The sequence below is a fragment of the Stegodyphus dumicola genome, chromosome X1, assembly GCF_044657685.1.
Source record: "Stegodyphus dumicola isolate Sdum_Otavi_A_Nest chromosome X1, ASM4465768v1".
In the NCBI taxonomy this organism is placed as follows: domain Eukaryota; kingdom Metazoa; phylum Arthropoda; class Arachnida; order Araneae; family Eresidae; genus Stegodyphus; species Stegodyphus dumicola.
The window spans coordinates 96145310-96157529 of NC_140780.1; the positions used below are offsets into that span (position 1 = coordinate 96145310).

Here is a 12220-nt window from a genome sequence, read left to right on the forward strand (position 1 = left end):
AGAAAGCTAATGACACTACGGTGGCGCCTGAACTAAAATGTGGTGGACAATAGTTCGTTACCACCAGGATTTGGCGATTGAGTCAGGTCATCCCCAGTCATCCTTTAAAAGGGAGAGTATATAATGTATTTTCTCCCCCCTTCCAGTAAGCCTTCGTGGTGTAAAGGTTAGCATACTCGGTGCGTATTCGGAAGGTCGAGGTTCGAGTCTCGATGAGGGCACCATGCATTTTTCTTGTCTCCTGCTCCGAAAGGTTATAATATCTCTACAATGGCGCCTGAACAGGGACGGTGGTGGATGATGATTCTTCACCACCGGGATTTGCCGGCTGGGTCCCCTAATCCCCAGTCGCACTTTTAAAGGGGGGAGTATATAAGGTATGTAGGTAGATAAGTAGGTAGGTATGACACAGTTCACCCTACTGGCAAGCCCAAGCTCGCCTTATGGCTTTTCTAGATCGGCCACGAAGGAAAAACATAAAGGAAAACACTTCTTGAATAACGAGGTCTCCATCAGCAGTCATATTGGGTGATCTTTGTTATTGTTCTATTTCAATTGCGATCATATTTTTATTGATATTTTCTATGTTCTCTTCTACTATATTTGTTGCTTCATTTCCAGTATAAACCAGGTCTTTAAAGTTCATATTGGTATTCCTAAGGTCTTTTGTTAATTCAAATTCTTCCACATAATACCTGTTATTTCCCAGCATTCCACATAGTAAACAGTTTGCGTTTCCTTGAATTTTAAATTTGTTTAGGTAAGCCGGGAATCTACCGTGACCTGAAAGGATCTGACAAAGGTCTTTATTGGTTGTGATTTCCATTTTTTTCGAGACTTCAATGTTTTCTAAGTATATGAGGTATTTTCTTTCTGCATGCCTTCGTGGTGTAACAGTAGCACACATGTTAAATATATATATTTAAATGATTGTGTTTACAAATTTAGTAGCGAAATGGGCTTTCACGGATCAAACGTGTGTAAGCAAATGTTTTTTTATAGCCTGCTCTTGCATAATAAGTAAAATATGTCCTAATTCTTTCTTGGAAGTACTTGCTAAATATATACGCGCATATTATTCTGTCATAATTTCAACTGCCATAGCATTTTTTTACAAAAGTATTTCTTTTATAACCTTTTTTTAATCACTTGTGTGCTGTTCCTTGTTTAAGATATTTTGAGAATTCATAAGGGTGTACTGTAATCCAAATGATGGCTTGTAATGGTTTGATCTCTCATGCAGTGTTTCCGAAAAAAGTGGTTACAGGCTTCATTTTCTCAAATATTCATCCTAGACATACTATTTCAGGTGCAATGTTTCCCAAAGTAAGGTACAATTCTCAGCCCTTGGAGGTGGGGAAGCAAGCGTTTCGTAAATATAAAATTTTGCATGGTCTTGTACAGAGTAATAATTCCATATTAAAATATTCATTATTTTCTAATACATTAAATACGAAACATTCCTAAACGTTACATGCAAAATAATTTAGCCAAATATGCATAATTTATAGCCCTTTCGCTGGACAAGCTAATTTAACAAAGAACTGTTTTACCCAATATAGAACTATTAGTCATCCAAGGCGGGTTTTTTTTCCTTTTTGAAGTTGCTTCCTAAGTCTGATTGAAAAATCATGAGCTCCTTTCACTTTTTATTTGCAGACATTAAAAAATAATCTAAATCAATAAATACATACTCGAATATTTCCACGAATTTTGCACTAAATTGTATGAAGTTTTCTTTTCTTCGTTAATGCCTAATGAATATTTTACTAAACAAAATTTTGGCTCTTTAAGACTATATAAAATTTAATTTACTTCAAATCTCTAAAGCTAAAGCTCTAGCTATTTTCATAATATTTCATAAAATTCTCTCCCTCATTTTGAAAAACGTTTTAATTGTTAGGTAATTTTTAACACAGTATTTACAGAAACAAAGCCTGTAGATATAGTTTTTATAAAACCATATGTACATGCCATAATGCAGCATTTAACAATACTTCGAAAACTTGTATAGACCGATATAGATAACTATCACAGAGCTTGATTATTACACATTCTGCACCCATTTCTTTCATACATGCATAACAAATCTAATGCATGAATTATTACTTTATTTTCCCTAAGTGTTTTATTAAAAAAATCTTGTTTAGTGCAATAAATATCTTTTATCTTAAATTATAAGTTTTTCTCTGGCTTCATTAAATTAATCCCCAAATAATCGATATTTGAAATACGGCTAAACTGGTTTGAGAAATTTAGTTACACTACATAAAATGAAGTAAAATTACCCATTGATATCACCTGATTTTTAGTTGTTTGATATATTAATAATTTTAATGAATATCTTTCTTTTTATTTCAGATCATCTGAATCAAGTCTGGGGTTTAAAAAAGGGTTACTACGTCTCTTCAGCAGTAGTATTTTTAGGTAGCGTCAGCTTGTTCTTGATAGATGTTCATAAATACAAGTTGCATAAGAAAAAGCAAATGGAGCTGCAACAGAAGGATAATGCTCTTCCCGAGAGTTCGCTAATTAAAAGGAAAGATTCTCATGACACTCTACAAGATATACCTCGTGATTACGGGGACTTACGCAAGGCACAAGAATTAACTTGCATGTCAGAAGAAATTCTTGTCGAGAATTTTATAGAAGATTACATCGATGACTGCATTACATCTTGTAATAAAGAGGAGAAATTTCTAATGCTGAGCGAGTTCGAAAACAACCTTTACAAAACAGAAAAAAATGTGGAAGAATCAGGTTCAACAGATTCCTTAGATTACTGCGTAGTCTGCTCCCGTGGGAATCAGTTCAAGGGTTCCGAAAAAATTTACTCACCAAGAAAATTGATTAAAACCATTAGCAGCATTGACGTCATTGATGAAGTGACATCTTCCTTATAAGTGTTCCTGCAGAGATTTTAAAACCAAAGGACATTCTATAGCATGTTTGATTTGTAAAATAAATTTCAAATGCAGATATTCAACCAATTTTCTCTATGCCTCTTTGGAGAACGGAACAAATCGGAAAATGTTTTTTCTGAGAAAAGATAAATGAATCTTAATTTTATCTCTTCAATCTTTTTTTAAACATAATGTAAGCAGAACCTTTCATAGCTTCTTTTGGCTTGAAGGTAAAGATTACTATGGGCAAAGTTCAGTAATAACTAATGTATGTATTACCGAAATAAATAACGGATTTTCTCTCATGCTAATGCAGCGAGATGGAAAGGATAATGTATCTTAAATCATAAAACTCTTGATCAATAAGCCGAAATGTGTTCAAAAATCTAAGAATTAAATTATTTAAATATAAATGTGTAATTTGACAAAAATACGCTGCTTAGTCCTAAGTACTTATTCTTAATAATCTGGTCATCAGCAGAGAAGGGATGGCGAAGTCAGACTTGAACATACAAGAATTCGCCGCACTCACCGATACAGAAAATAGCGATACTGGCTGCTGTGTGGTTAGGCCCGGATTCGAACCCGGAGAAAGCTTGGATGTTTGAATGTGCAATGGTCTATGCAGCATAAGGGGCTCTTGAGAGGTTTTGCAGTAGGGAAAAAGGGGCGAGAGACTCTCGAATCTGTCTTCCGGGATATTCTTCATCAAAACTGGGGGAGAGGTTCTTTTCTCGGAGGTGCAAAATCGGTCACCCCTTATGGTGCAGTTCTCTGAGATCATTGATCAATCAAACGTCCATGAGAAAATAAAAAAATATTCGTGTTTATCAGAAATGTGTAAAATAACTTCTTGCATATTTCATTGTCATTCATAGACATATTACCATTCTCTACTCATTCTGCTTAAAAACTGGAAACTCCATAATTATGCTTTTGCATCCCAAAATCCATGCTTTACAAGGGCATATTCGAATTCCACTTTACTGTATATTAGTCGAAAGTTATCCATGTCTCGCATACTTCTCCTCCTATTTTTCTACATCTAGCAATAATGCCACTGTAAAAGATTGTGTTAATCAGCATATCAACCAACAGTGTTAATCAGCATTTCAATAATATGAAAATTATGGAACGATTAGTGTGGTATATCTGCAAAATTTAAAAAAAAAAAAAAAAAAAAAAAAAAAAAAGAAAGCCTGAATTCTTTTCCTTTATCAAGCCGGGGCAAAATGTCTGGCTTTTTAAACCATAAAGGGATATCTTAGGTTGTTCTTTCCTAATGGTGTGTATATATTGAAGATAGAAGTTAACTATAAAAGCAAAATCCATTTGCCAGTTTTTAGCAATTGTATTTTGTTCATCAAATCAGCGATACAGTTAGTTTTGTAATAGTTGTGAAATGCAGTTGTTTTAAAATGATCGAATGTTTTATTATTACTTCAATAACTCAATCATATAAAATAGACAACAGCGACTTGTTTAACCATGCCAATAAATGTACAAATACCTATAAGACTTCCTTCCTAAGCTTATGAAGATTAACATATATGTAATGAGTAAACTTTTATACGGGAGGAAAAATAAAAGTCATATTCTTTAAAATTTATTCTAAATTTTTTTACATTTGATAATAATAAATAATATATTTTATGAGCATATAAAATGCAAATTTATGATTATTTTTTTATACATCGTATTTTGTTTTTTGGTATATTATTAAAAAAATACGTGGGATAGTTCAGAATCTCCCATTCTGATCGAGCGATCCGAAAAACCCAATTTGCAATTTCCATATCTCATAATCTCAAAACAATCGGACATTTATGAAATGACGTGTCTATTTTTTCCGTATTTCGATTCAACTCTAACGTTATGTTAAACCAATTTTAATATAAATAAGTTATTTAAAAGTTACGCTCAACATTTTAGCTCTATAATATCAATTGAATTTGTTATTTTGTTTTGCATTTGACATTTACAATTTAGGTTCGAATTACAGATATTTTTTTCTGATTTATTTTTTAAATTTTTAATTATAACCTATAAAAATTTGCTCGCTATCTCAAAATAAATATTTATTAGACTGAAAAAACAGGATTTTTTTTATTCAAAAATTTCGGGGATATATGTATAAAAATTTAAACGTTGAAAATGTTTGACAATGATTGGAAAATTGGTGTAGGAATTAAAAAGATAATGATAACAAATCTGCGCATCGCTCTGTTTTACATTATTCAGTCTCTTTTTAAAAGGAGTTATTTTTCGTTTCGTTTCATTTTTAACGAAATTCGACAGATTAACTTTTGCCAGCGTAACATTTTTAAATACTTTAATCTGCATCTGTCATCACGCTACTAAGTTTTTGCAACTTTAGAAACATATTAAAATTTTTAAGGACGTTGTTTAAGGAAAGATGGTAATTGATTAAATCTGGAAACAGAAAGTTTTGTTTATTTCCATCAACATATTGCTTGCATTTTACCTTCAGATGCTATAACGATTTTCCATCGAAATAATTAAGGTTAAGTTGTCCAGTTCTTACCTAAATGAGTTTACTTTCTTGCTTCTATATATGTCCAAGAAATAATATTATGTCCAAGAAAGGTAAATTTCTTTAACTGAATATGACAAAACACACTAGAGTTATTTGTCTAAGAGAAGAGATGGGGCTTCGTGTAGGCACGCACAAGTGACCAAATGACTAATGCGCACTTGTGTGATATACAGTCAGCCCAAGCTCACGAAATTCCTTGTGGCAAGAAGTGCAAGATTACGCCTTTCGTTGGGCATCATACAGGTGATAGTGCGATTTAGTTCAGTTCCATCCCAATTTTGATGGAGAGCACCCCGGAAACGGGTTCATGGGTCTCCCACACCTCTTCCCCTGCTCTCAGCCTCTCGAGAGGACTTTCGGCTAGCCGCATATTTAGAGTGCCCCCATGCCACACGGACACTATAGTTTAGTTTAGTTTAGTAACGGAGGACGTGGGCAACACCCCTTTACCATTATGGTTAATTGGACACGGAACACTATACATTACACACATCCTTGCCTTCTCCGGGATTCGAACCCGGGTCCTTTCTGTCAGCGATGCTAACCACTATACCGGTTGGGCGGCGATAAAAGTGCTGAAGAATACTAGTAGATCAATCCAGGTTCAAATTCCGGTGAAAATAATGAATGCATGGGAATTTCCGCACTTTGCTCCATATATAAGATGAGTACAAGAAAATTTCTCTTTATCTCCTCCACAAAGGTATCCCTTCTCTTACGTTAGATAACTGTAGTGTGCTTTTTCATTAATCATATGGTCCAGTCCAACCTTTCTTTTGTAGGAGAATTTCTTTAGGAATCTTGCTCATATTTAAGTTTCACTTAGGGGAAAATCATGAAAACACTCACCCAGCCAGCTCATTAGATGAGATTCGAGACTAGAATAAACACTCGTTTTTATTATCTACTTAGTTTCTGATTGGCCCTAGAAAGAAAAAAGTAGATTAAAAGAAGAGAAATGGAAAGATAGGTAACTGTCGAATTTGCGCAAAACTTGTAACGATTTGCAGCACGAACGGGTATGTTTTTCAAAATTGCAAGATTTAAAAATTTCTGCTTTTTAATACGTAAACACCAGAAAATTAATTACATATCCTATTTCTTTTTCCAGTATATCATGTTCTATGTTTCTACATCAATCACCAATTCCCCAACACGAAATTTTTAAAAAATGCACTTTATGTGTCGTTGGGAAATTTACCTTAGTATAAATTGTTTCGCAAGTGTTATATTTGGATTATCTGAACCCACAAATTAAAACGTAAATTTTGCAGATGCTTTTCAAAAACGCAATCAATTACATATTTAAAAAATTTGCAGTTTAAGCGTGTGCTTTAAAGTTCCGAATAATTTCACCCTGTAATCATTCGTTGAAGAATTAAATAAGAGTCAAGGTAAATTAGTAGCTCGTCAAGTTCTTCCACCCGAAAGAATCTGAATATTTACTAACCCTAAATTTAAAATACCAATAACTGTAAAACAGCTTAAACGATTTTCACAAAACTTGGAGCATAAGCACAATTTGAGGTCTAGAATCGAACTAGGGAACGAAATAGACATTTCATTTCAGAAAAGGTTTTTTTTTTATCAAAACGAGTATGTTTGCGCTATGATAGGTATTTGAATATTATATATACAGTTGAAAATCGTTAAACACGAAACTGAGGGAACTGAAATATTTTTTCATGTTAAAAGAATTTCGTGTTAAAGGATATTGAAAAAAAAAAAAAAACATATATTCAACAAAATTAAGTCTATTAGAGTACATATGTTTACATACAGATGTATATATGCATCTACTTTAAAAAAATTAATGAAACAAAAACATCCACAAGAACTTAAGGAAATCTAAAACAAAAGTTTCAAGTTTTTTGAAAAACAAAACATTTATTGAATTTTTGTAAAATAATCTGATATTTTTCCTTGCATTGTCTTTTCAGCATCAAATTGTTCAATGTCGCCCATTTTGTTATTCATTTCACCATTGGAATGTGTGTCTTAATAAACGCGCATATTTTTCATGATGTTCCTCATTTCGGATGACGTGGGAACAGGAGATGCATTATTTATTTTATTTTCGTAGTCGGAATCTGCATCAATGATAATTTTTTAGCTTTGAACAAACTCCAAAATGACTTTGTCTGCCATAAATGGGGCTGTACAGATATTATCATCAACTACTGCAACGAATTCTTCCGGTGATACAATAGGACAGTCCAATAATACAGAAACTTTCTCAAACATTTCATTAAGTGTCGGCTGAGTTTCAATATCCTCGTTCTCCATTTCTTTTGGTGCCAAATAATCTGATACTTATGAGAATCGTGCATCACGAAAACAATTTTCATTCGTCTCCGGAGTCACTGAATTCCATGCAGGGTGGAACATATGAAGAGAGAGAGACATGCACAGTGCAACATATGAACCAAACTCACAGATTTTTACCCACACTGCAAAGTCAACTGATGAGAGATGAGATGTTTGTGTAGCGTTTTTAAGGGTGGAACGTAAAAGTAGCTTAGATAAACAAAACTGGCTCATGTAGCAGATTATTCCGAGGATATTTCAAAGCCAAGTTACCCTCCTTTCTACGAAACATGTGAAACCATTGTAGGGATTTACCGGGTGCGTCATAAATTCATGCAAAGTTCAAAAATTCGTAATAAAAGAAGGAATGCACGGAAAATTTTTATTTTTGCGACAATATGGTCAGAAAGACATTGGATTTTTTTCCGTGTTAAAAAAATGTTTTCAAAAGTAACCGACAGAGGGCGCGCACACGTCATACTGAGATGTTTTATGCAAATCAGGCTATCAATAAACACTTGGCTGGAAACAGATCCGTCATTCGAAGCCGGCAACATGCTTTCTTTAACTGATCGGGCGTTGGCGGTTAAATTGTTCTACAAGAAGGGTGAATCCACAACTGTTACATTGCGAAAGTTTCGCACGAAGAAAGGATTGAAGGCGCAAAAAAGCCCTATTTCATTGAATGGGATACGGAATTCAGTACGACGTTTTGAGGAAACGGGGAGTTTGGAGGATCATCAACGAAGTGGCAGAACACCCTTGAGAGCGGACCGAGAGAAGAACGGGGATTCCGGAAGCGTCGTTTCGACGTATTCTGCACGGAATGTTGGATCTGTATCCGTTCAAAATCCAGCGACTTCACCAGTTATTACCGGCAGATACAGATGCAAGACAAACGTTTGCTACATGGGGGCTGGCACAAATGGAACATAACCCACAATGGTTGCTGAACGTCATATGGACGGATGAAGCCCATTTTTCACTGCACGGTGACGTCAATACGCAAAACAGTCATATTTAGGCGACGTCAAACCCTCGTGAGTACCAGAGCCAGCCACTGCATTGTCCTCATGTGACTGTTTGGTGCGGTTTCACCGCGTCTTTTATTCTGGGCCCATTCTTTTTTTAAGAACCCTGTCCTGTATCCGGCGTGAGAACCTGTACAGTCACTGCAGCACAGTAGCTTGCGCTTTTGCGTGACCACGTGGTGCCTGCATTGCAGGAATAACATGAGTTATCTGTTGTCACCTTCATGCAGGATGGTACCTCGCCCCACATTGCACGCGACGTCAACACGTTCCTGTTGTATTCTTTCACGGAAGACCGAGTGATAAGTCACCGTTGTAAGATTCAGTGGCCCTCAAGATCATCAGACTTGACCCCGACAGATTTTTGGTTGTGGGGATACTTAAAGTCTCGTGTGTACCGGGGTTCACCAACCACACTGGTGGAACTGAAAAATGCTATTCGACTGACCGTCGCTACCATCGATGGCGACATACTACACTCCGCTGTAATGGGCATAGTGACGCGCCTCACTTGCCTATTACCTTGTGGTGGTGGTAATGTTGAACATCTGTTACTATAAAATAAATGCATAGGAAAATTTTCCAATGTCTTTCTGACCATATTGGCTCAAACAGAAAAATTTTTCTTGCATTCCTTCTTTTATTACGAATTTTTGAACTTTGCAAGAATTTATGACGCACCCGATATATTTATTTTAACTAGCAAGTTAAAGTTTAATTTTAAACTTTATTATAAGCCTTCATTCCCCTAATTTTCAATGCCAGAATATTTAAATTTGGTAGCGCGCGTGAAGGAATACAAATTCTACGTTAAAAAATAATTTTAAAACCGAGTTTCGGTAGGAAAGATGAGTTAGACTATTGGCCGTCACCTCTGCTGTTTAAGCATTTGCTCCCAGAGTTATTGCTGGTTCGCGTGGCTTAATTGCATTTACTTGCGGCCACTAGTTTTCGACGGAGGTTTAAGAACGGGTTTTAGCTGAGCCCTGTAGCATAGTTTTATTACTTGTACATATCTTCAAATTTTTAGTTTCGTTATCTGCATTTCAATTACCACCCAAGAAGAGGCGTAGTTTGCTAGAATCGAGCTGACGCATTCTAAAATTTAAAGAGTTAATAAAGGGTACTTATTAACCCTTCTCCTGTGAAGTTACTACTCTGCCAGGTTTCACACCAAAGTGAATCTAGCGGACTCTACACCATCACTCTTTCATTTCACACTCCTCTTAAATCTCACCAGCGAGGCCGGTGTTTTCTGTATTTTGTTCATTCCCAGAGAGGATATCTTTTCGTGTTAAGCAATTTTTGTTTCGTGTTAAGAGAAACAAAATGCATGAAAATATATAGTAGTTTGTCGGGACTATTGTATTATTTTGTGTTAACCGATACTTCGTCTTAAGCGTTAAACGTATTTCACTGTATATATGAAATCGAACTTTCGAAACAAGTTTATACAAGTTGATTTTCGTCAATCGGCCTAATATAAAGGGCAGTCAAATGACAAAGACACAGATGGAAAAAGGTAGTTAAACTGTTTTCTATTTAAAAAGTAATCGCCGTAACTGTTAATAAATTTATCCCACTGTGAGGCAAGACGGTCAACACCATCATGGCAAAATGTTTTCGGATAGCCTACGGAACCATGATTGTTCCCAGGCGTGCACCTCTTCTTCCGAAGCAAACTGACGGCCACGAATGTCATTCTTCGGGGCTCCAAAAATAGGGAAAACCCAAAGGGAGAGATCTGGACTGTACGGAGACTGTGTAAGCGCCTTCCAGCTAGCTAAACTTCTCCAGCGTAGCTTTAATAACCGTGGCAACATGTGGGCGGGCATTATTCTGCAAGACAATGATGCAGTCCCAACATGTGGGCGGGCATTATTCTGCAAGAGAATGATGCAGTTCGTTAACATTCCTGGGCGTTTGCAACTGATGGCGCTCTTCAATTTTTGCCAAAGTTTCCACGTACCGATGTACGTTAATTGTGGTGCTCTTTTATAGAAAGTCAACGAACAGCGGGCCCTTACAGGCAAAGAAAAAAATCACCATGACTTTCCCGGAGCTGATGTGCACGGCTTTGGATTTTTTCGGTGTGGGGGTGAATCCGTGTGCTGCCATTGTTGATTTTAATGCTTACTTTCCGGCTTAAAATGTTTCATTTCCCGCGACAGTAGGGGACAGGAAACGATATTCTTCATCGTGATACCGTTTTAGGTGTTCTGCTCCTCCGCTAGGCTGTGGGGAACCCACTGCTCGCAGATTTTACGCAACTTCAGATGCTCTGCGAAGATGGCATGAACGGTACAGTGACTAATGCCCAACATGAGGCGAATGTCTTCTACCGACCGACGTCGGTCTTCTCTGACGACAGCTCCCACCTCAGCAATGACAGGAGGGGTAATGACACGATGAGTTTGTCCTAGCCGACTAATCGAATGTTAATTTCATTGACACACGACCTTCTATATATCATTTATTCCATTCAAACACACGCGCACGTGATATACTGTATTCGTCATACACAGTCATGCATGAATTTTACTTCCTGACTTGCCTTCCGATGTCAAAAACGCACTACAGCACGCTATTCCTCCCGGCCTTTATAGTGATGTCGGGTTCACATACTACTCGCTGACTTCACTTCAAGCACGTCTAACAGACAAATGACACAACGGTGAGCGTTCGCGCTGTTCTTTTCTGATTCCCAATAGAAGGCGCTGCTATACACAAATCTACCTGCGTTACCAAATTCCGCGCCATGTCTCGTCTTCATTTGACTGCCCCTTATAGAATGGAAGACAAAAAATGCATTGTTTTTCCCGAGAAGTGCTTACTATGGGCTTACACGTTAATGTAATTAATACATGTTTCGCTGGAAATACTGAGGGCAGACAACAAAGCATGTACTACACCCTTATGGTACATTAGACTCATTACGTAAAACATGATTCTCCAATTCCGAATATCGTACCAACGAAAGGTAAATGTTTACTAATTCCTGCATTAGATAAAAAGAAATATGACTAAATGCTATTACCTTGAAGAATTATGAAAATAATGCTCTGGAGTAATTTGACCTTCCTGCTGTACAGATAGTAGCATTTTCTGAAACGATCATTCAAGATTTTGAGATGATTTTGATCTTCTGTGGAAGTAGTCGAAAAATTAGTATGAAAAATATTGTCCATTTCTTAACCCTTTAAAGAAGTGTTATAGTTTCCAATTAGTTATAAAATCTTCTACTTCACAAATAAAGAAAAGAAACACGACAGCGCGTTCTTGGAAATCTATAAAATCTTCTATTTACCTTCAATATTATGAAAGCGCGTTGCTCATCGGTGTAAGAAATTAAATCATTTAAAAATTTGATTTATACGTGTTTCTTAACACTACTTTGAATCAAGAGCTATTTTATACTTAGA

At 36.1% G+C, this 12220-nt stretch overlaps 1 protein-coding gene across 1 annotated transcript in view; it reads left to right on the forward strand.

The window, feature by feature from the left end:
* The window catches only part of LOC118195073 (monocarboxylate transporter 2-like), a 42299-nt gene extending 38199 nt beyond the window's left edge, over positions 1-4100 (forward strand). Inside the window, exon 5 of the mRNA XM_085807386.1 lies at positions 2362-4100. Within this exon, the coding sequence (XP_085663512.1) occupies positions 2362-2903 (542 nt within the window). The 3' untranslated portion in view covers positions 2904-4100. The remainder of the gene's footprint in view (positions 1-2361) is intronic.
* Positions 4101-12220: the final 8120 nt, after the last annotated feature.